General features: G+C 33.3%; 1 protein-coding gene across 2 annotated transcripts in view; it reads left to right on the top strand.

The window, feature by feature from the left end:
- Positions 1-22,950, top strand: part of NUP58 (nucleoporin 58) — a 40,511-nt gene extending 17,561 nt beyond the window's left edge. For both annotated transcript variants that reach the window (XM_027589425.2, XM_027589424.2), the window contains 10 exons: positions 20-44; positions 1,195-1,260; positions 1,572-1,746; positions 5,525-5,604; positions 8,000-8,118; positions 8,553-8,635; positions 12,103-12,304; positions 17,718-17,816; positions 19,428-19,523; positions 20,799-22,950. In XM_027589425.2, coding sequence (XP_027445226.1) covers positions 20-44; positions 1,195-1,260; positions 1,572-1,746; positions 5,525-5,604; positions 8,000-8,118; positions 8,553-8,635; positions 12,103-12,304; positions 17,718-17,816; positions 19,428-19,523; positions 20,799-20,968 — 1,115 coding nt within the window. In that variant the 3' untranslated portion in view covers positions 20,969-22,950. The remainder of the gene's footprint in view (positions 1-19; positions 45-1,194; positions 1,261-1,571; positions 1,747-5,524; positions 5,605-7,999; positions 8,119-8,552; positions 8,636-12,102; positions 12,305-17,717; positions 17,817-19,427; positions 19,524-20,798) is intronic.
- The last annotated feature ends 1,218 nt before the right edge of the window (positions 22,951-24,168 follow it).

The following is a 24,168-nucleotide window of genomic DNA, read 5'->3' as shown; positions in this document are numbered from 1 at the left end:
AGCTTCTTGAATTTTCTAGGTGATAAAACAGGAACAAGACCAGAGTAAGTTTACAATTTTTAATTGTAGAATTTTATTTGTTAATTTATAGGCAGGTGGTATTGTTGAAGTAAATGAAACCATATAGGCATTTAGAAGAAAAATTCTTTGAATCAGTTTTTGTCTAAAATAAAATAATAAACATATGCAAAGATTTTGGAAGGTCAAATCTTTAATTTTTAATTATTAGGAAAATTTGTAACCAATTCTTTCTAGAATGCTTTATGCTCAATTTTACATATATATACCTTTTATATGTAAGTTACTATACCAGTGCCATTTATTTTCTTCTGATGAAGAGGGAGAAAAGCCTCCATATACATCATATATGTTTGAAGATCACTATTTTTACTACCACTTATATTTTCTCACCTAATTTGTATTACATTAAATAAAACATTTGTAAATAAATGATCAAGTTCATGCCTCCAAAACATCTTGTGTATATTTTAGCCCTATTACATAAATGAGAAAGCTGGGAGAGATTGAGGTTTGCTTAGGGTTATATCAAGGAAGTAGTAGCAGATCTGTGACTGAAATTTAACTCATAATTACATTACAGCATGCCAAATTTCACCTATTCCTATCCTCATTAAATATTTATGATTCCCTTAGCCTATTCCTAGTTTTTATTGAAAGAAAATATAGTTTGATAAATACAGTTCAATAAAATATATTTTATTGAAAAATAAAGTTTTTATTTTGTTGAAGAACAAATTGAAATTATTAAAATAGATTGAGCATCTCATGAGAAGTTTTGTAGACTTTCTTTAATGAATGCTTTAATATTTTTGAACTGAATAAAAGGTCAGTCATAGAATTTTTGAGCCAGGGGAACTTAGTTCAATATTTAATCTAATCTGTTGTATTTTCTAATTTTTTTCTTAAACATTTGATCAGATGCATTTATGTGTACTTAATGATAGATGCCATTCTTTTTAGAAAAGAAATCTCCCTGTCAAATGAAGTGTTAAAGTTACTTTAAAGGTCAGGAAACTTACGGTTTTTTATAAAGAGATTTGAAATCAACCATGAAAGCTATAAATGGGCAATATTTGCTTTATTTCCTCTGCTTTAACACATACTTTAGTGGAACTCAGCTGTTAGCTTTTTATAATCTCAATGGCTTTAATACATCTGTGGCATTTTTCTTAGGGATAGTAAAGCACTGAAGGATGAAAATCTACCTCCTGTCATCTGCCAGGATGTTGAAAATCTCCAGTAAGTGTGTAAAATATAATTAGATAAATCATGTTGAAGAACGTTAGAATAAATTTTAGGGGGAACATCTCTTCTTCCTCTTAAACATTTTAACTTGGGTAAAAATTTTAATATTTTTATAAACAGAGAAAGCAGAATAATAGGAATTAAAATTTTTTTACTGTCATTCTGAAAACATGTGAACTGTAGATGAATTTTTAATATTTCCTTCTTAAAACACTAGGACTCTGACCAACCTGTTGTAAATGTACTTTTTTCCTGTAGGAAACCAAAAGTGTATTTTTTAAAGTCAGTTTTATATATCTTCTTAGGAAATTTGTGAAGGAACAAAAGCAGGTACAAGAAGAAATTAGTAGAATGTCTTCAAAAGCCATGCTTAAAGTACAAGAAGATATTAAAGCTCTGAAGCAGCTTCTGTCACTGGCTGCCAGTGGGTTACAGAGAAACACCCTCAATATCGACAAGTTGAAAATAGAAACTGCTCAGGTAAACTATCTTACAGTCATTTTATTGTAGGGTTTTGTTTTGTTTTATGTAAGTGGAAATCATTCTTTTATAGATTATAAGACTTGATACAGATATACTATAAGAAAGTCATATAGCTTGTATACTTTTAAGTTGCTGTAATAATAGTAGTTACTAGTTTGTATTGAGTGCTTGCTATTTATGAGGCAGTATTTTAAGCAGTTTATATTTATTAGTCCAGTTTAGTTTTCATGACAAGTCTATGAGGTAGGCACTTTTATCTATATAAATAAGAAAATGGGCAGAGAGCTTTGTTAATAAATGGAAGACCTTGGATTCAGACCCTGGTAATCTAACTCTAGAGGTGATACTCTTAACTAGTTTGCTTCCTAAGAGTGCCTGCTGGCTAAATTGCTATATTATACAAGCTGGGCAGAAAAATATGTTTCTAAAAATCTGTCAGCGATTAAATAAAAACTATATCGTGCTTTATAAATAATTCTGATGACTTGCTAGTCTTATGTCTTTGTTAAAAATGTTAATGAGGCTCATGTTTTTTGTCACTCGTGTACTTGTTTTTTGTTTCTTTGGTATAATATAAAATATATAGTACATAGTTCTTATCTACATTGTTGGGGAAGAATGATGGTAGATGATTTGTTTTATATTTCACAGTTATAAAATATGCTTCATCTGATCGTGGCAGTCTAGAAATCTTTCCCTAAAGTTTTCCCTCATCTATTAATGAACTTTATGTGATATGCCTTTTTAAAGATTTATTTATTTTAGAGCAAACTAGAGAGAGAGGGTGCACGCTTACTAGCAGGAGGGGCAGAGGGAGACGGGGAGAGAATCTCCAGCAGACTTCATACTCAGCAGGGCGCCCAATGAGGGGCTTGATCTCATGATAAGTGTGCCACCCAGATGCCCCTGTTATATGCCTTTTTAAAACATGGGCTTATCAGAGTGCTATGCTCTTCATAAAGTGATAATAATTTAAGTAAAAATTTTAAAGGTGCTCATATATCCCTTATTATTGAAATATGATTTACATATAAAACTATATTAGTTTTAGGTGTGCGATGTAATGATTCAATATTTGTATATATTGCAAAATGACCACAACAAATCTGGTTAACATCTACCACCATACTTAGTTAAAAAAATGTTTCCCCTTGAGATGAGAACTTTCATGATTACTGTCTTAGCAACTTGCAAATACACAATACAGTATTATTAACTGTAGTCACCATGCTGTACATTAAATCCCCAGGACTTATTTGATTTAAAATTGGAAGTTTGTATGTGCTTATGTGTCTTCAAGTCAACTATTAGAGAATACTTTGTGATATTTTTAATAAAAATGTGTTACTAAAGTAGCTATTCTAAACTATGATGTTTAAAAGGAATTCAAAGCCCTTATTGTCTGCTTTCAGATTTCCTGGTTGCCTACAAACTCTTTAGTTAAATATGATTAAGATATTCTCCCATTTTTTTTTCCACTTATCGTTCTGTATACATCGTCAGATATGTATGTATCATCTTTCTAGGAGGAAGGAAATGTTGGTTACGCTTTTAGACAGTGGAGAATGTTTAGACTCCGATTAAACATTACATGAAATTACAAATTTCATAAGTGAAATATATGAAATTATATGGGAAGGGTCATTAGCACAGTAATAGAGGAAGCAAACTCAAGAAAAAGAGAAATGAATGCTATAATGGGATTCACTGTAACTCTAGCACTGGATGATTCCATTCATAAATATTTGTAGAATACCTTTTATGTATCAGACTTGTTAATAGTCTTTCAGAGATAAAGACCCAACCCCAAAGATACTAAAAGACTAGTGGTGTAAATGAAATAATAAAAGATTGGGTAGAGTATAAAGGTGGCAAATGAAGAAGGGGATGAGTCAAAGTTTCTGTAAGGAAAAGTCATCTAAGTCAAGTCTAGAAAATTTTGTAGATATCAAAGAAATTTGATCTAAGATTCTTATTTCTAATTCAGGAATTATTGCTCTACCAACAGTTTAGTGAATTATCAGTTGAGAAAATATTCTGACTCCCTTAGTGAAATAGTTATCAGTCTTCTTTAACCCTAAACCTTTTCTTCAAAGAAAGCCTTTTTGGGAAATGCAGGCAATTCTGAGGAGCAGTGTTGTGATTGACCAGAATCTTATGAAAGCAAAATCTCTTAAATCCTTCATTTTTTTGATTACATAACTCAAGAGTTTAAATAAGAAAGGAATTTAAATCTTTTCTTTTTGGGTAGGGCAGGTGCCAATGGTTTGTTGAGGTTACATGCAGTCAGTGAGCATTTTTAAGCATCTGTTATACACAGAGCACTTCGACAGAAGTGTTTGGGGTCAAAAGACTTAAAATATACTAGGGAGAATGAGTTAAATCAGTTGGGTAACATATTCCAGGTACAAGGTATGATAGAGGCACAAAGAATTCAAGTGGGCACTTTATCATCTGTCAAGAGTAGCATACCTTTGTGCTGAATCTTGAACATAATGAGTGTTCACCAGGCTGGTAGAAAGAATACCAAGCAGAGGCATGGAGCCATGAAATAGGCACGTTTGAGGATCTGTAAGCAGTTAAGTATTATAGGAGCTAGATTATGAGTCTGGGCCTGGCAAGAGGTAGGCAGGGTTCAGAGTTAATAGTCCAGATCTCTCCAGGGCATTTGTCCTGAAGTGGGATAGGATGGAAGACTGAGGTGAAGAATGAAAAGGAAGTGGAAAGAACAGGTAGAGACTGTTAGAGACTTAGTTTGGCAGTAAGATGAGGGCAAGAGGTTGCTGCAGGGAATATAAAGTTAAGGTACTTTTTTTTTTTTTTTTTTAAATAAGAACTAAATAGAGGTTGAAAATCAGTGAGGTAATAGCAGTGTGGGATGTAAGGGGGTAGAACCAGAGTATCAGTCTTGAAAAACCACTGGCTAAAAGAGAGGAATGACATTGAGGAACAGAAGGCAATATAAGAATGGTTAGGTATGTAAGCTTTAAAATGGGGCTGCTTTGATGCAGTTGTCAGGTATTCCAGCTACATGGGTCTGGACAAGTTACCTCATGTCCTTGTAAGTTCCCCTCTTCATTGGTATAAAGGGAGATGTCACATACATTATAAGGTTGTTACTGAGGATGGACCATATACACATAAGGCCTTTAGCATAGTGCTTGGTACTTAGTAAGTTGCCGGAATGTTAACTGCTGCTGCATCAGCCTCAACGTTATTACTGCTACTACCTTGCTTTTTTAAAACAGCATTTTCTATATTTGTATATTAAAGATTTTTAAATAATAGCAGAGTCTTTTGCTGTAGATGAATTAACTTCATGAATTTTGCAGAAGTCCATAGTTCTTTTTCTTCTTTTTTTTTAAGATTTTATTTATTTGTCAGAGAGAGAGAGCACAAGCAGGGGGAGTGGCAGGCCAAGAGAGAAGGAGGCTCCCTGCTGAGCAAGGAGCCTGTGGTAAGGCTCCATCCCAGAACCCTGGGATCATGACCTGAGCCAAAGGCAGCCGCGTAACCGACTGAGCCACCCAGGCGCCCTGAGTCCCCCTAGTTCTTAAAATAGATCAGCAGCTCATTATAAATTTATCATAAAGTTTTTTAAAGATGTACTTTGTCTTCTTTGGGAAGAGGTTTTAGCAACTTGTAAAGCAGGTTAAACATAGCATGTTCTCATAGCATAAGAGTGGCATTGTTTGAAATTTCAGTCCAGAGAAGATTGGTATTTTTAACTGGTCTTTTTTTTTTTTTTTAATCCTCTGATCTATTGATCTATTAGGAATTAAAGAATGCTGAAATAGCTTTAAGAACCCAGAAAACACCACCTGGACTCCAACATGAAAACACAGCTCCTGCTGAGTAAGTTACTAGATTTTCTCACTTTAAGAAAGCAAAACAGTACAATACACAGGCTAAGAATTTTTAGTTTACTCTGTAGCAAACCTGGGTTAATAAGCACTTAACATGTATTTCTCCATTTAATTCTCATAATAACCCTAAGAAGGCAGTTCTTACCTTCATTTTATTGGAGGGTAAGTGACAGCTAAGATCTGAGCTTTTAACCACTATTATGCAATTATAGTTTATTTTGCCTGTTACGTACAGGGCCTATTCCACTATATTAAATTTTGCAGATAGTAGAAACTTATATTTTTACCAATAAGGACTTTTTAATTTAAAAATAAGTTTATGATCATCCCTTCCTTAAACAGGGCATTCTAGAAATAGTTTAACCCTTTTACTTACTTGCATAGTTTTATTCATATAGGTAATAAGTTTTCAGGAAGAGCAATTAGAAGATGTAGATAAGTTAAAATTTAAAAAATCCACCTGCAGTCTCATCATGTAGGTTGTGTATTTGTGTAGTTGCCATGTGATCTCTGTCTTGTTTCTTTTCTTTATATCCTTTTGTGTTGCTAGATAGAATAATGGCTAATATTTATCAGATGCTTACCATATGCCAAGCGGTGTGCTTAGCACTTTACATACTTTATCTCATTTTCCACAAAACCTTTACAGCTGTTACTATTCCATTCTTAGAGATGAGGAACCTGAGGCATGAAGAGGTGAAGCCCTGAGCTTGTGAGTGGTATAGGTCCGTCTGATTCCTGGTCCCTCACTTTCTTTTTTCTTTTAACTTTTTATTATGATATAATTTCAGGCTTATAGGGAAGTTTCAAGAATAAAACAAAGAATTCCCATATATCTTTTATCTAGTTTCCTTACATGTTAATATTTTTACTATATTTGTTTTGTTCCCTGCTCTCTATATGTATATACATATTTTCCCCCCTGAACAGTTTGAGTTATTTGCGACGTGATGTCCTTTATGCTAAAGTACTTCAGTGTGTATTCTTTAAATGTAATATTCTGTTACATAACCACAGTTCAATGATCAAAATCAGAAAATTAACAAAGACAGTGATGCTCCTCTTATCTTACTCAGATTAGCATGGTCTGTGCTTCCTCACTGGACTTCCTCTAGTATCTTATCCCTCTGTCTTGTTCTCCATGCTGCCATCAGAGCTGGTTTTAAAATGGGTGCATTGTATCATTTTCCACTGCAAAAAGCTTTCATAGTTCTCCATTTCTTACAGAATAACATTCAGCATGCTTTGCATGCTATTCAAGGTCCCTTTTATCTTTCTGGCATTCTCTAGTTAAATTTATCAGAATAGTAGTAGTATTACATGTTTTTTCTGTAAACACTATAGTGTTTTTAGATTATAAATATAAGAACCCTAAGTACTTGCTTGTAAAACCTGATTGACAATTGCACTTTAAAAAAAGAAAACAAAGGGCGCCTGGGTGGCTCAGTTGGTTAAGCGACTGCCTTCGGCTCAGGTCATGATCCTGGAGTCCCGGGATCGAGTCCCGCATCGGGCTTCCTGCTCAGCAGGGGGTCTGCTTCTCCCTCTGACCCTCTTCCCTCTCGTGCTTTCTATCTCTCATTCCCTCTCTCTCTCAGATAAATAAATCTTTAAAAAAAAAAAAAAAGAAAACAAAAACTTTTTACATTGAACTTATTTTAGACCTTAAGAAAATTTGAAAAATGGTAGTACAGAGAATTTCCTTATATCCCTTACCCTGCTTCCCTTAACGTTAACCCTGTAAACACTATAGTGTTTTTATATTATAAATATAAGAACCCTAAGTACTTGCTTGTAAAACCTGATTGACAATTGCACTTTAAAAAAAAAACAAACTTTTTACATTGAACTTATTTTAGACCTTAAGAAAATTTGAAAAATGGTAGTATAGAGAATTCCTTATATCCCTTACCCTGCTTCCCTTAACATAGATATGATACTAACCAAGCTACAGAACTTACTTGAATTTTATTGACTTTGCCACTAAAGTACTTTTTATTTTCCAGGATCCGATCTGTTTTGTACTAGTGTACTTTTCCGATTCCAGGATCCTATTCACTTTGCATTTAGTTGTTATTTCTCTCCCATTCAGTCTTTATTTGTGTTTCATGACCCTGATTCTTTTGAAGAGTATAAAGCTATTTTGTAGATTATCCCTTAGTTGGAATTTTTCATGATTAGAGTAAGGATGTGCATCTATTTTTGATACCTTGATAACTTATTTAGTTTTTCTTTCAATAATATCTGTGCTATGTCATTAGGTCATCAGACTAAATCAAAGGCCTACTTAAATGGGGACATATATTTATTTATTTGGTATTTTGAATGTAAGGAAAAGAATATTTTTAAAACTTTGATCTGACTTTGTAAATATTTTTGTGTAGCTACTTCAGAATCTTGGTTCAGCAGTTTGAGGTACAGCTTCAGCAGTACAGACAGCAGATCGAAGAACTAGAAAACCATCTTGCCACTCAAGCAAATAACTCACATATAACCCCTCAAGGTAACATGTTTTCTGCGGTGATTTTTTTTTTTTTTTTGATAGCACTGTGTTTTGGTGAGAAAGATTAAGGTGTTATTACATAATAGATATTCTAAATAACTACTAGTAGTTGTCTTAAGCTGCTATAAGAAAATTTCCTTAAGGCCTTGATTAGATATTTATTCTCTGTAAGTAGAAAGTGCTTTATTATGAATTCTTACTATGCTAACCAGGACAGAAGTCTCAGGGCTTCCTCCCTTCCCCCTGATGACTAATGCAGACACCCTGCTCTTAGTGTGCTCACTGTGCTGTCTTCTCATTCATTATTCATGCAAATATTCATGTAGTTTTTTCCTCCTATGCTTTAAACTGTACCAAAAATTGGACTCAAGTAATAGAAAAATACCGATTGTGTTATATAGATATTTGTGTGATAATATAATTTTCTTTTATAGATTTGTCAATGGCTATGCAGAAAATTTATCAAACATTTGTAGCTTTAGCTGCACAACTTCAGTCTATTCATGAAAATGTAAAGGTAAGTTTTCATTACCAGTTCACTAGTGATCTATTTTTTTTTCCAAAAAGATCCGAGTATTCTATGCAATCAGCTGTTTTAACTTTTTTCAGTAGTATATTGTAAACAACTTTCTGTGTTAATATGTATATTTCTTCAGCATCATTTTTAGTAGTTATGTAGGATTTCATTGTATATACATGCATAGTTTCCTTAGGCCTCTCTTGTTCGACACGCAGGTTGTTTCCATCTCTACTGCTATAAGCAGTACTACAGAAAATAAACATTCTTAGTAGCAAAATCATTTTGCACTGCTTTAATTTTTCATATTTTTTAAATACTTATTGGTCATCAAATGCTTACATTTTTCCCTTCTAAATACAGGGAACTATTTGTGTTTATTAAATAATATAAATAAAATAATATGTCACTGAACATTTTATACCTTGTGTAATATTAGTTTTTAAAATTTAAATGAAATGTTAAATGTAAGTATACTTTTTCCAACTAGTTAGGCAAGTATAATTAAATTCTTCCTTGGAGTTATATAGTCAGAAAAACCTTTAAAATTCAAAGTATCCAAACCTGAGTCTAAATAAATTAGTAACTGTGTAGAATACAGTTTGAGATTACCATTATTTTCATTTTTATTTTAATCTGGTACATGGTAATAGATTTTTTAAAAAGTTAACCATTTAAATTATACCATGTTTGAAATGAGCATACTTTGGACCTTTGCTTTAGTATATTTAAAATTCCAAACCAAATTTTTTAGATAATTTAGTTGTTTTTTTTTTTTTGGAGATAACATTTGTAACTTTAATATGACAATTTTATGTAATGGAAAAACCATGGATTTTGACTTTTTGTTTACTGGGCACAGTTCTATAATTCCAAAATTCCATCCTTGAGACCTTTGCTTTGAATTAAGTTGATGAGAGGGCTAGAAACAGTACACATCAGTACATTGTTCATAAAACTGTGTAATACTTGGGGTTTATATTCTCCTCCTGCTTTCCCCCATTCTGGCGCCCCTGCCATAGTTTGGAACCCCCCTCGTCTTGTCCTCTACTTCAGCTCCCCCATCTGTCCCCGTTCTCTCCAGGGTCTCCTTCCCTTCCCTGCAACTTTCCCTCCCTGCAATTTTGCAAGCTATCTCTATCCCAGTGATTTAGTTTCAACCTGTAAAACTGTGTCTTTGCCATTATGCAATGAAATCAGAGAGCCTCTGCTTCACGGTTGGGTCCTGGGATCAGGAGACTCCTCTGAGTCTTTGTCCAGTCTCATAGGATCCAGCAATTCCACTTCTGGTATATACCCAGGAGAGTTGAAAGCAGGGTCTCAAGGAGATACTTGTACAGCCATGTTAATAGCAAGCAGCATTATTTGCAGTAGCTTGTGGTTTATATAGCAATATTCCTCGTCCTCAACTCCAGCTCTGAAGCAGCACAGAAGACATTTCTACGGCATCCCACGAGGAAATGAAAACTAAACAGCAACTTCTTCCACCCACATGAAAAATGGTGCTTAGATAATTTAGTTTTAAAGAAGGAATTTTTATCGAATTTTCTTGAAATTTATAGGTCTGTAATAAATATTACTTTAGTTTTTTAAAGGGCTAAAGATGATTCCCTGTTGATACTTTGAAGTCTGTGTTGTACAGATTTTTTTTTTCTTAATTTTTATTGTGAAAGTTTTCTAATATACACACACACAGAAAGTAGGGCACTATTGTAATGAATGCCCAGCTACTCACCACTCAGCTTCAACCATTATCAAGATTCTGCTGGTCTTGCTTTATCAATTTTCCACACAGAGATGCTTTTCCCCCCTGGAATATTTTAAAGCAAATTCCAGACATGTCATTTGTAAGTATACATGCTTTTTCAATGGCATTTTCTCCTCTCTGGTTTGAAAACTACCCTTTTCAGTAACATGACCATAAAACAGTGAGACAGATTCACACAAAATCACCTCTGATCATTTTGGATAAACTTGACATGACAATTTGACCTACTCTTTTTTTTTGTAATGCACATTCCTAAGAACCAAAGGATGATCTGTGAGCAGATGCGCTGTGTTGCCATTTATTTTCAGCTCCTTTTAGTGAGCAAACTATAATTTCGAGATTTACTTACTTATAGAAATCTCACAAGAAGTGTTTTTTTTTTTTATTTTTGTTTCTTGTGTATTGTTTTTCATGAGATAATCTGCTGAAACAGGCTTAAACTACCTGAGCCAGCCAGTCTTCATGGACATTAACAAAATTGGACATTGTATCAGTAATTATATAAATCATGGCTGAGGTCAGGTTTTTTTTTTTTTTCCCCTTTCCTTAAACCAGTTGTTTTTCCAGTCTCTAAGGCAGGTCATTATTTTCTAGTACCTGAAGTAGAACTAAAATTTATGGGCCATCGATGCTAAACATTGCATGGGTATGGGCATATAATTGCACAGTTGCACAGAGAAAAGGGAGGACGGAATAGGGGGAGATCAATTTTAATAAAATTCATTCTTCTGATATCACATACCCTACTTCTGACTGGATTTCCCGCAGTTTTCAGTTTTTGGCAGGCCTGCTTCAATACATTATAGAGGTAGGAAAGTTTGGAACTGGAACATCAAATACTGATGTCCACACAAAAGGGGATGATAACTTTTAAATACTGTAAATAATAGATTTCTAAATGCTCTACCTGTTAAGACCAAAAAGACTAATACTAATTTCTGCTGAGAATGGTAGGAAATCTGAAAATTCGACATCTCTTCAAAAAGTTGTTTGAAACTGATCCAAGTTAGATTAAACCTTTAATGAAAGTATTTAGTAATTCTGATGTGAAGTAGGATTGCTCCCATTAATGGCCTTAATCAGGGCAGATGTTGCACTGCTTGAACCAGTCCACTTTATGAATTTGGTAATTTACCTTTCTTAATCTGAAATTATAAGCTCACTATCCCCACCCCCCTGGTTTGGTGACACAAGCTCAACATAAGTCATTCTCATTGTAAAATAGTCAAATAATATTGATAAAGTAAAAGTTCTCTTTATACCCTCCAAGCTCTCTCTGCTAAGGTAACCTCTTATTTTAACCCATGTCACCCAGGCCTTTTAAAGAAGGCATTTACTAGTTTATAGCCTTTTGAATGTAAAAGCTATCAAAAGGTTGGGTGTTGGAGGGGGAAACGTGAAAAACTGGAATATTGAAAATGAAATTTTAGATAATACTTTGCTTGTTTAAAAGCTTTGCTAACTCATTTTAAAGAGGGCGTCATGGAGCCAGAATATTTTAGGCAGTTTATTATAAAGATATGACAAAAATAGGGAAGAAAACCACACCATGCCTCCTTTTGATTTGCACTTTAGGGCGAGTGTGTAATATTGGCACTGTCTTTCCTCTGTCTGCTTACTTATTTCCTAGTTAGATTATTCATATATTTCCAAAGGCAACAAAGAACTTAATTAACTGTCTCTTTTTTCTTTTGTTTAGGTGCTAAAAGAACAGTACCTTGGCTATAGGAAAATGTTCTTGGGAGATGCTGTAGATGTGTTTGAAGCCAGGCGAGCAGAAGCCAAGAAGTGGCAGAATGCACCCAGAGTTACTACTGGACCCACCCCTTTCAGCAGCATGCCAAATGCAGCAGCCGTTGCCATGGCTGCAACACTTACACAGCAGCAACAGCCTGCTACAGGTCTGAATGCATTCAAGTTATAGCTTCTTACTGTTCAAATGCAGAACATTGATGTGCATTTTTCTAAGTCTTCCTTTTGTGTTAGCACTGAAGAAATTTATATGAGTAGCTGTTCCAATACAATCTAAAAATTGTGATGGACACAATTATAAACATACCTGATAAAAAAAATGCAGGGTAGTCTTAGCAATAATTATACATCAATTGGATATTGAATATTGTGAATTACTTAATGTTACTTGCTGTATTGCTATAAATGCCCTTTAGAACATGGTGTTTCACTACCGAATTACATTTAAGAATATTAGATTCTAAAATCGTGATTGTATCATTTATTGTTTTAAAGTCAGAGATAATCCAGCCATACATTGCATTTTTCATATATGATACTGATAGATGGTGCATTCTCGTTTCTTCATACATAGTGATTACAGAGTACCCACATTTAGGATGAAGTACATTGTTATGACTAAAGGTGTGTTGAAGATCACTTGGTTGTTTTTATGCATAATGACTGGAAACAGTCTTAACCAAATTTGGAAGAAAGTACATGCTAGAATTATTTGTACCTTTTCAGAATGAACAGAACAGTAGCAAGAGCAGGAAAAAGATGTTTTGAGATGTTCTGGATTGCACATTAAGAAGTATGAACTGGGAAGCTGGGCAGATGATGAAAATAATTGGTGAGATACTGGAAAGCAGATAATTTTAGTCCTTGGTTTAATTCCACTTCTAACAAGAGAAACATTTTTGTAGTCTAGTTCTGCAGTATGGAGTTTGGTCCTGTGTCTTTTGGAAATTATTGTCTTTACTTCTGCAGTCTCTTTTTTTGTCAGGCTTGAAGTATGACATAGAAAATATAGTTTTAATGGATATTGATTTTTTACTTTACTCATTCATAAATTTTTGAGTAATGCTTATTCCTATAGCATGTGTCTTTCTGAGAGTTCCATATAGTCCAGTATTAAATTATAGTACAAAAAGAGTAAAACACAGGCATATCTAGATTGCATTCAGGCTGCCTCTACTAGGGAAGCATTCTCTGGTTTTCAGTACTGGCAGTTTAAAAATTATTCTTCACATTTGGAGATGACAGAATTGACTTACCATCAGTGAATGGCTGATGATTGGTTTATGCCAAATCGTCCACATTCCATGGCTGGACCCATGTGAATAGTGGCTCACAGTAGCACTCTGTAGTAGTTCTCTAGCTGGCTGGAGTGTAGAATTCCATTCTCAAGTTATGGAGGGAAAAAAGTCATTATGTGGCTGATTCCTATCAAGTCGGTATAGGAATCAGTCCCATAATTAGTGATTATCAGTTCTCCTGATTATTTAACCAGCTAATCAAACCAACGTAATACCAATTTACTTTTTAGCTCCAATATTAATCCTACAATAGATCAGATAAGCATGGGTTTGGTTAAGTATTCTTTAAAATATAAGGGATTTCCATTTTAATAAATACAACTTGAGAAAGGTCAGTTACTTAAAATGTCATGGTATAAATTATATTCTGTGGTATACAACTAAATTTGAAGCAAAACCACTTGTCAGCGTTGTTGTTTTTAGTTCTCTTATGTAGACAGTCTTGAGAGGTCATGCATTTTGGGCTCATGGACTTACGAAGATATATGTTCGTTCTGTACATTTGAGTGCCTATTATGTGCTAGGCTCCGAGGATACAAAGGTAAACAATACGAGTTGAGTATGGTGTTTGCTCTCCGTCATGGTGGAGAGGGTTAGCTTGATTTAGAGTAATCATCTTGAGGAGCCTTTGCTCAGTTTAATTTTATTGTGACTTTTGCCACGCTTCAGGGAAACTTGATGGCTTTCTGTGTTCCCTGCAGTTCTGAAACCCACATAAGGGCTTCCACATCGGCTGGCAGGATTGTAATTTATCAACCTTAAACAGTCTTACATTGTTTTCATTTTGAGTTGTGTGGATTTTTAGAACTGAGAAGCTAAACAGTAGTAATAACAATTTTGCATTATGTCTTCTCTTTTTCCTTTTGTTTCTTTGAAGGCCTCCCCAGCTCCGTAGTGCATTCCTTTATGCATCTTAGAATGTTAGTTATTCTGGTCATGTCACCACTACAGGGAGATGGATGAGGTCTCTTAGATACGTACTGCTTTCATGAGTTACAGCCTGTTAAGAAATTCTTGCATTGTGCTTTGTACTTAGTGACTTATTCTTTGTCTTGTGACTTTGAGGACATCTTTTTCTTTTTTTTTTTTTAAGTGCCAATAACAAATTTTAAAGACCATCTAGATTCGGTTAGGTAAAGCTGGTGTGCTGTTTTTATACATCACTGTTGATCTGTGCAAGATCTGAGTTGTCAGGAGTTTTGCTTTTGGTTGCATATGGGTTCTTCATTAATGTAAAAAGTGCAGATAGCTTCTTAGGCTTCTACCTTCTGAAGGTGGTTTCTACGTAGTCTTTCTTGGAGGTGGAGGTATGGATTTAAGTGACTTCTTAACTTTTCTTTGGTGTTTTTTAATGAAAAAATATAATAGAGATTAGGCCTGCATGATTTATGGTTATTGCTTCTGAAGGCTGAAGAGAATTGATGAAAAACCAGCAGGCTAATTATGTGTGAAATAAGCATCAATACATGGGTAAATGACATATTAGTAGATCTTGAGTACACTTGTCCATCAGTGCTTTTGAAGCCTCTTAAAAAGCTTAAGACATTTACATTAGGGTTATCAGTATAATTTTAACTTAGGATAGATTGTTTTAAGCTAATGTATTGGGATTAAGTTTTGCTGTTGTGTTTTGACACTTTTAAAAGTTCTTGATGTTTACATAATAAGACTATTCTCATGTGACTTAGCTGCTATTTTTAAGGAGAGCTGAGACATTTTGTTAGGAATTCCTAATTTCTAGCTTTTAGTGTAGGTTTGGACATTTAAGATGTAGTGTTAAATAGGAGACTTTAAGTATTTCATTTTAGTTTCTTGTAGTTTTGTGGTTTTGTTGTATTTAACAACCAAAGGAACATTCCCCATTAAATCAGTAAGTAAAATTTTTCAAATTGGGGAAAAGGCATTTTTTTGTTTCTAAGAAAAATTATTTTTAAAATATGACTTAGGAATAATCATACTAATTACAGTAGGTATTTTGAGTATTACTGAAAGTTATTAAAAAATTTTAGCACTTTAGTCCTTTTCCTGTGAATGCAGTTTTACTTTTAAGAAAGTAGAATTTATTCTGGAAAATATGAATTACAGTGCTAAACTTGATTTTGTTGTGTGTGAATATATTATACGGTAACTTTTGTAAAATGTTACTCTACATGAAGATTTCACTTTGGGCAATTATTGGGATATATTACTACTAACTTGGTTTTATTTATGGAACTAAGCCTCTCATTGAATGACTGACTATTCAGATTTTGAAACAGATTTCTTGAATTGTTTACGTGACTTTTGCCTGAAGGATTTAGATTCTGCTTTCTAATAGTGAAACTAATTTATATGGTGGCCAGAGTGTAATATATGCTAATACTTTGGCATGGGAGATATTTATCATGAGTTTTTAATATTAAAAAATGTTATACATTTGCCTACTAGTTTTATAAATGATGTTGCCTTCAGAATTTGTGTGAAGGTACAAAACTCAAAGTATCATGTACCTGTTGTGCAATGGAAAGTCTTGTCATTGTCAGAGTTCTTGATTACCTATATCCTGAATATTGATTAGGATTACTCTTAAAAACAGACCCACACACAACAAAAAGCATGTTATTTGAGTAACTCTTTAACGACTTGTAGGGTTGAGGGCTGTGGTGTGCATTATTCTTTAGGGTCTTCCACCAGCAGTGCCTCCTATCAACATGTGACACTTAAGTCTCTCAGTGTTCAAGAAACTGGACGTGTGTTTTCTACGTATTATTTTTGTTAGAAATAAGAGAGTAATATGCTTAGTTTCTTTTTCCTATAGTAACATTTTACAAAAGAGCTGCTAGGCAGGTATTTTATTCTCAAATTGATCTCAAACTGGATGTAAAAATTTAAATCCTTTTTTAATTTATTTTTTAATAATAGTGTAAGAACTCTGGCTGCTATTAGTTGTTATTCTTTATTTTCTGGGTAGAAGCTATTTGAAAAGTCCAGTTTCTGTCCCAGTGTAGCAAAATGCAGTTTCCTCTTTTTTTTTTAATGCTTTATAATTTTACACTACCTTTTGAATATACAAACCTCATTCTTCATTGAACAACTTGAAGGCTTTGATTTTTTTGAAAAGTTTAAATTTCAAACTGTATATTACTTTGGCAGTTCCCTCAACTTTGAGATGCACTGATCACTGTGCTTGAAAAAGACAAGACTGAAGATTGTACTATGAAATTTATTGAATAATTTTCATAAATTATTTATCAAATGAGAGATTTTTAGATTTTTGTATTCTGCTTAGTTAAAGAAAAAAAGTAGTTAAAAAGAGAGGCTAGTAAGTTTGATGCTATTCTTGCCAAACAAACTCAGCCAAAATCTTTAAAGTGACAGACGGGAAAAGGATGACTAATTAATTGTTCTGCATCTGAGTACATTTTCCAAAATGTTGGAAAGAAACTTCTGAATTGAAATCTTGAATGTATTGAATCTGTCAAGGTACACAGCGGTGCCTTTGTAAATGTTCATTATCTATCTTATTTAATCAGGTGATAAGTGGTGTAATGTAGCAGAGCTTAATAATAGAACTCAGTTATCACTTTTTGTGAACAAGTTGGAATTGTCATGTTACTGTGTAATTGATTTGCTTTAAAATGAACAATAAATTTAATAAAATTAAACATTGTCTTGTTTTTTATCTATTTATTGTATATATTATTTATATTTCATATAAAAAGTGATGCCTAGTTTTTTGGTACTTACTCTTATGAAGTAACATGATAGTTTTGCCACGTTAGTGTCAGTCTCTTTGATCAGTTGAGACTTGACTCTAACGATAAGGAGCTTGTTTTAAAAAGAAAAGAAAATAAAAACCTTTACTGATTACACCAAGTAATTTCATCAGAAAACAAGTGGGGAGATCTAAAACCATTCTAGAAGTAAAACTAAAAGAATTATAATTTACAATACATTAAAGATTTCAAATTATTTAGTAGGGTAAATTAACATTCATCGTTCAGTGTGGTAAGCCTCTTAATTGTATGGCACAAACAAGTCACTTAAAAACAATTTTGTTTTGGATAGGTAAATCAGTTAGGATAGATAAATAAGGCTGGGGAGACATCCTGAAAATTGAGTTTTAGCAAATAGCATTTGTCAAAATTAATCACTGTCTATTTAAAAAATAATTTCATAAAGAAACTTTAATCTTGAAAGAGTAAGGCAAATTTGTTTTTTTTCCCCCCCCATTTTTTGTTTTGTTTTGTTTTGTTTCTGTTTTTGTTTTGTTTTGTTATACCAGGGCCACAGCCATCTCTGGGAGTTAGTTTTGGAACGCCATTCGGCTCAGGTATTGGCACTGGCTTGCAATCAAGTGGCTTAGGTTCTTCAAACCTTGGAGGTACACTTTCACTTTTCTAATATTGCAATGGACTATTATACATTTGAATTGATAGTAGCCTGTAAAAAATTTCTAAGAGGGTCTGCTGTATTGGAAGTGAAGGTTCCATCTGACAAAAACAGTTCTCCAAACATAATTAGTGCTTTCTAAGAAGGTATTAGATTTAGAACTTAAAAAAATCATTTCATCTTTGGTGAATATTAAGTACAAAAGAGTAGTAAAATTAATTGGTAGGGATTTTCATATTTTCAAAGCAATATGCTAAAATGTGAACTTGAAAATTACTTAGTTTTAATAAATTTAATTAACTTTAAAAAGTCAGTAGTCTTAATAACATTGGTTTGGAGTCCAAACTACTTCTGGACATACATCCTACTAATCATTATCTTCTTCTTCTGTAAATGACACTTTAAATGGGGAAATAATTTTTTTATAATTGAACAGCTCGGCTTCTGTCTTTTCCTGAGCATTTTTGGCATATTTGCCTTTATGCATACTTGTATATGTAGCAATTAATAGTTTTATAAGTTAATTCTAACTAGTAAGGTAAGTCTTCTACAAGACGTCATGCTAAATACAAACATATTCACAATTCCCTGGTATGGGTATTTGAAAGTAGAGTGTATTGTAACAAGTGTATTGTCATATATGAATAAGGTTCCCTTATTTCCACTAAAATACATCATCATAAGAGGGAAGCCAGTGAGCAGTCAAGGTTACTTAATATAGTAGACTCTATTGGAATTAGTAGAATTTTGGCAGACAGCATATGTCCTATGATCTATAATCCAGTTTGCTATCATATTTCTTAGCGTTATAGGCCATAATACTGTCAAACTCAGTATTTTAGATAAGCTGTTGCAGAGTAGTAGCCTAAGAATTTGAATTTTATTTTTAAAGCACTTGACTTTTAAGAGAATGGAAACAGTCTTTACTTAGCAGAATCACCTCTTCAACTTTATATAATGAAAAATATTTCTTTATTTAAATTGTGAATAGTATTACTAAAAGAAAAACCATGATGCTCCCGCTCTAAATTTCTCAATTGTTAACATCGGCTGGTATGTGACAGGAGCCTACCGTTACTGAGTAGATTTAACGTGATTGACTAAGTTGTAATTATGCAAGTTTTCAATGGTAAAAGTTTGTAGGTGAAAACGTTTTGGTAAAAAGCAGAGTAAAGTTACCTTATGGTACTTGGCATTTAAATTGTTGTGCATGTCATGCTTATTTATGAATTTAGTCAGTCTTTTTTTTTTTAATGAAATATCCCTAAGTAGATATGTTTATATCTGTTTGACATCATATTTGAATGGTCATTAACATTTCTAGTCCATTTGGGAGAGAAAATACTAATATGATCTTGTTCTTTATAGCTTTGTTCTTTAAAAATTACTGATGGGTCATAAATTTAGTCTAAGTACATAAAAAAATGTTTATCTCAGATTTAACCTGATTCTTCCAAAAAGCCTTATGCAAAAGAGTAAATCGCAGGTTTCTGTAATAGCACTGTATTTATTAGACCTTTGATAATTTTAGGTTTTACTTGTCAGTATCCTTTAACCTATGTTTTACATACCATTGTATATTTCTCTATCACCCTTCCACTAGGATTTGGAACTAGCTCTGGTTTTGGATGCAGCACCACAGGGGCCTCCACATTTGGATTTGGAACAACAAATAAACCCTCAGGAAGTCTTAGTGCAGGTTTGTGTGTTTTTGGCCTGAATTTCAGGCAAATTTAAAGATGCAAATTATTTAATTTAAAAGTATAAGTATTGTTATTTCCAGTATCCAAAAATGATCCCTGATTCAGTTTCTACCCCCTGAATGAAGCATGCAAGCCTAACAAATCATGTAGTTTTATCTCTCTTATAAACTAAAAGGTTTGTGAAATATTTCTAACAAGACTTACTAGTTTGATATAATAAGTAACTATGTCCTCTTTTAACTAAGTAGAGAGTCTTTTAAACCCAAAGACTAGTTTCATGGTTAAACGAGTCTCTTCATTATTATAAAAATAACCCATCATTATAAAGGTTTTAACCCAGTTTTTATCATTATTTATTTAGGAGAATAATTTTTCTCCCAAAGAGATGTTCTTTAGTTATCAGTCCCTTTGGTTTTAAGAACACCAGGCTTAGAGATGATGATTAATTGGATTCTTTGTTCATTTGAAATAGGTATATAATCTTCTGACTCTTTGAGTAGAAAATTCCAGATCTCTTCTCCATTTTCTCTATGTTCATAAATAATGGCTTGTTTTAACATGCAGTGCTTAGGGATAAATAGCATGTCTGAAATAATGACATAATACTTATTAAATTATGTTTAAATTGAGGGAATTTTAAGGAAATTCCATTTAATATTAAGTGGTATTTAAAATCAGCAGTTCCAAAAGAGTAAAATTACAGTAGAATTCAGTGGTTTGAGAATTATAATCTAAATATGGTACTCCTAGTTAAGTAGGCAGTGATAGTTCTTGATCTTCATTTTGCAAGGGTTCTTATAAAATCAGAACAATTGGTACTACTCTTTGGTGTGTTCATTGCCCTGAAAATCGTGGGTTAAGGCCTTCTTGAAGGACTTAGGATTACAGGAATGGGTCCAAAGGTTGTAAAGTCTCTCTTCTACATGTTGAGAATATGTTTCTAGAGGGACTGAGGAGGAAGGCACCATGGCATATTTAATTAACAGGAAAGTATATGACAACTTGAAGTTTTCTGTAGAGTTCAGTTATTTGTGCTGAGGTTTCTCTTTTGGCCTGGATCACTAAATTTCTGTCTTTAAAGGTGCCTCTTAGTTGTTAGCTAAATTATTTTCCTGTAAAATTCCATGTTACAAAGTTAGGATTCTAAGATATTTGTTATTTTTATAGATTATATATTCTTTTAGCTAGAAATTTACCTCTCATCCCCATTTTTTTATATTTGTTTTTGTTATTTAACTTCTGATATGAATATTTTCTTCCCTAAACATAAGGCTTTGGCAGCTCAAGTACATCTGGGTTTAACTTCAGCAATCCTGGCATCACGGCATCAGCTGGTTTGACATTTGGGGTGTCCAATCCTGCCTCTGCAGGTTTTGGAACAGGAGGACAACTCCTTCAGTTGAAGAAACCTCCAGCTGGAAACAAAAGAGGAAAAAGATAAACATACGGGTTGATGTGGTTGAGAGAATTCATAGCGGCATCGTTCATTCTATGAGTCTATTTTTCTAAAATCGATGCAGTAATTAAATTGCATCCCAGGAGATTTATAAAGTTTTGATATTTTTCCCTACTCTGGAATCTGAACTTTGTTCTTGTTTGCCATGCTAAACATCTTTTTTCTTGTGAATTTGAAACCCAGTTGTGTATTTTTCATTATTTTGATTGTCAGTGTAAGAAATGTTCTGTTTACATCACTGATTAGTAAAACCTATTTAACCTAGTGTTGTAGCAATGTTTTTGTTGATAAGGTTTACATGAGTGAATATATGCACATTTGTTTCTTATACAGATGGTATGAACTCTGAGTCCTATAGTAGAATCAGTTTGTTCCTTGATAAAGGCCTTTTGAACTACACTGCAGGGCATCTTGTGAATACATATGTAAATATATGCAGAATAATACACACAGTTGTGTGTTCATATAAAATATATATTTACAGACCTACAACTTTTGCCTCAGACTTGTTCCCCTTTTCTAAGGGTATTCTATTTTTCACCTTTTAAGCTTCAAATCCTCAGTGCTTGTAGAATGGTGAGCTTAGAGGTACCAGGTCATTGCAGTTATTTGCTTAAAGATTTAGTGAAATGATTACTGGTGTAAATATTTGACCAACTCCGCTTCATTGCCCCCCAGTCTTTTCCATTTTTGTTTCCACCTTAACCTCTAACAGCTACTCTGAATGAGGAGTGCTGTAAGAATCACTGAACATACTTTCACAGCTTTTATTATTCCATATACCCTCATATTGCCTATATGAGATGTTTTCTCATATCTGAGATGAACCTTCAAGAGCATATTTGAACTCCAGACTGGTGTCTGGGGGCAAAGAGCTATTAAGCCAAATTGATTCTATGCAGGTGAAGGATGCACTATTACTTTAGTGGAAACTTTTCTAGCTATTCCAATACAGAGTTCTTTCTTATAGGGCTATTGATATTGACACCAAATGGAGTGGTTTATCAGCCTCTTAATGTCTTAAGTAAGTGCTTAATTTGGAATAGAGAAACAATATATTTTAAGAAAAAAATGTATTCTTTGTAGCAACTATCCAGTTTTAACAGTGAACAGAATTCCAGGTAATAACACATAGGCATGTCAGATTTCATCTGTGTAATATTTGTCTATATTAGTATTAGTGACATAGAGTGGGTGAAAAAGAGGGCCCTTGGAAAGAGAACTGCCTTAGCCATGATTTCAGACAGAAACCATTAGGTAGACCTACTTATCTTTCAAGTACAGTTTTCAAATGGGATGTGAACATGGAATTTCATTGAAAATAGTTTAATTTTTTATATAGAAGGTTTTGTACATAATGTGCATCAAGTGAATATTTTCAGAATCATTTTCACCAAGACACCTTTTTTTCTAAAATAGGTATTGCATATATATATAAATACACACACATATATTTTTAGTATAATGTTAGTTGGGTTTGATTATTAAAGTGTTGTTAAATCTGTTTTATTTATCCGCATATAGCAATGATTGGCTTTTTGGAATTGAAACTTTTGCGCCTTGATGCATTAAAATAAGGAAAATGCTTTGTTTCTGAGCACTGAAGTTGTTTTTATTTTTGCATACTTCTCTAATACTGCAATCCCCAGATCCAGATTTTGGGGAAGGGTAGGAAAATATGGGATTTTTGTGTTTTGAATTACTGTCAGAATTAAATACCCAATTACAGCAAACCTTTTTTTTAAAAGGACATTGCATTGTGCTGCAAAAATCTGAGTATTTATATTTCTTATTTTTTTCTTTATATATTTTACATTTTAATATGTTGAAGCACTGGAAATTTGTAACAGATCAATTTGTGATAGGAGTTTAAATGTGTTGTCATTGTTGCCGTTGTCTTCACTCTGTCCAGAGCCTATCATTATGTAAACAATAAAATTTATTGTGTCAGTTGCTTTGAATCTTTATAGGTGTCAGTAGTTGTTCTTAAAATGTAATTTTCTCTTTATTGCTCTTTTATTCTCTTTGGTCAGTTTTTAGTGTTTTCTTTTTACCAGGTTAAATATATTGCTTCTTTAAAAAATTATAGAGTGAACACAAGATAGTAAGTTCTTTGTCACTTGCTTTTGTCCTCTCAAGATTACGAAAACACAGTTATATAGAAGAATATTGGGTAGAACATGAAAGTCCCCTTCAACTCCCAGCCCCTAATCCCACTTTCTTCCCCTGAGTATATACTGTTCATACTTTGGTGTCTATCCTTTTGGACCCCTTTAAAAAATGCTGTTTCCCATATAACGTGTACAAATGTTCATTTTTTCCTTTTCCCTTTTATTTTCTCTCTCTCGTTTTCTTATATTTTATCATTCTCTCTTAGAGCCTTTTTTTTTCTAACAAATGGGTTAAAAATCTGTATGCGCTATGATTTGCTTTTTTTCCCCTTTAATGATAGATCGCCATGGTTTTCCATGTCAGTCCATGTAATTTGCTTTTTATGTACCATCCCATAGCATATTCTCTGTGGTTGGGCAATTCAGTTCTTTCCAGTATTTCAGTTTTGCAGAAAAAGCTGCAGTGAATATCTGTACATGGCTCTCTGTGCTTATGTTTAATGTTTCTTTGGGACTGATGTTTGAAGAGGAATTACTGAAAAGGCATACAAATTGTATTTATTAATGCCAGTTTGCCTCCCAAAATTGCTGTATAAGTAATACACTAATGAGTACCCATTTCCAAGTATTCTCTGTAACCCTAGATATTATCAATCTTAATAATATTTGTGAGGTTGAGCTTTTTAATATATATTTAGCCATTTGCATGTTAATGTAATTGCATGTTGATATCCTTTGTCCATTTTTATACCAGGTTATTTAGTAGGGTTTTTTTTCTTAATGATCTCTGTAGGTAGTGAACATTATTTTTCTTGTGAGGTAGTTTGGACTCCTGGAGTCAGCTGGGTTCAGACCCTTGCCTTGAACCTGTTGATCTTGGGCAAGTTATTCACTTTTCTAGACCTTAAGCTTTATCATCTGAAAAATGTGGTTGATAAAGATGGGTAGTTGTATTAATAATAGAATTGAGCCCCTGATACTTTGCAAGCATCACTGCTCTTGCTCTGCACCAGTACCTCACTGCTGGTAATCACTAGAGCTGGGTGCTTTATTTTGGTACCTGACAGGGAAGCT

The sequence above is a fragment of the Zalophus californianus genome, chromosome 3 (genome assembly GCF_009762305.2).
Source record: "Zalophus californianus isolate mZalCal1 chromosome 3, mZalCal1.pri.v2, whole genome shotgun sequence".
Classification (NCBI taxonomy): Eukaryota; Metazoa; Chordata; class Mammalia; order Carnivora; family Otariidae; genus Zalophus; species Zalophus californianus.
The sequence above is the reverse complement of the archived record's forward strand: the minus strand, read 5'-3'. Positions and strand labels throughout refer to the sequence as shown.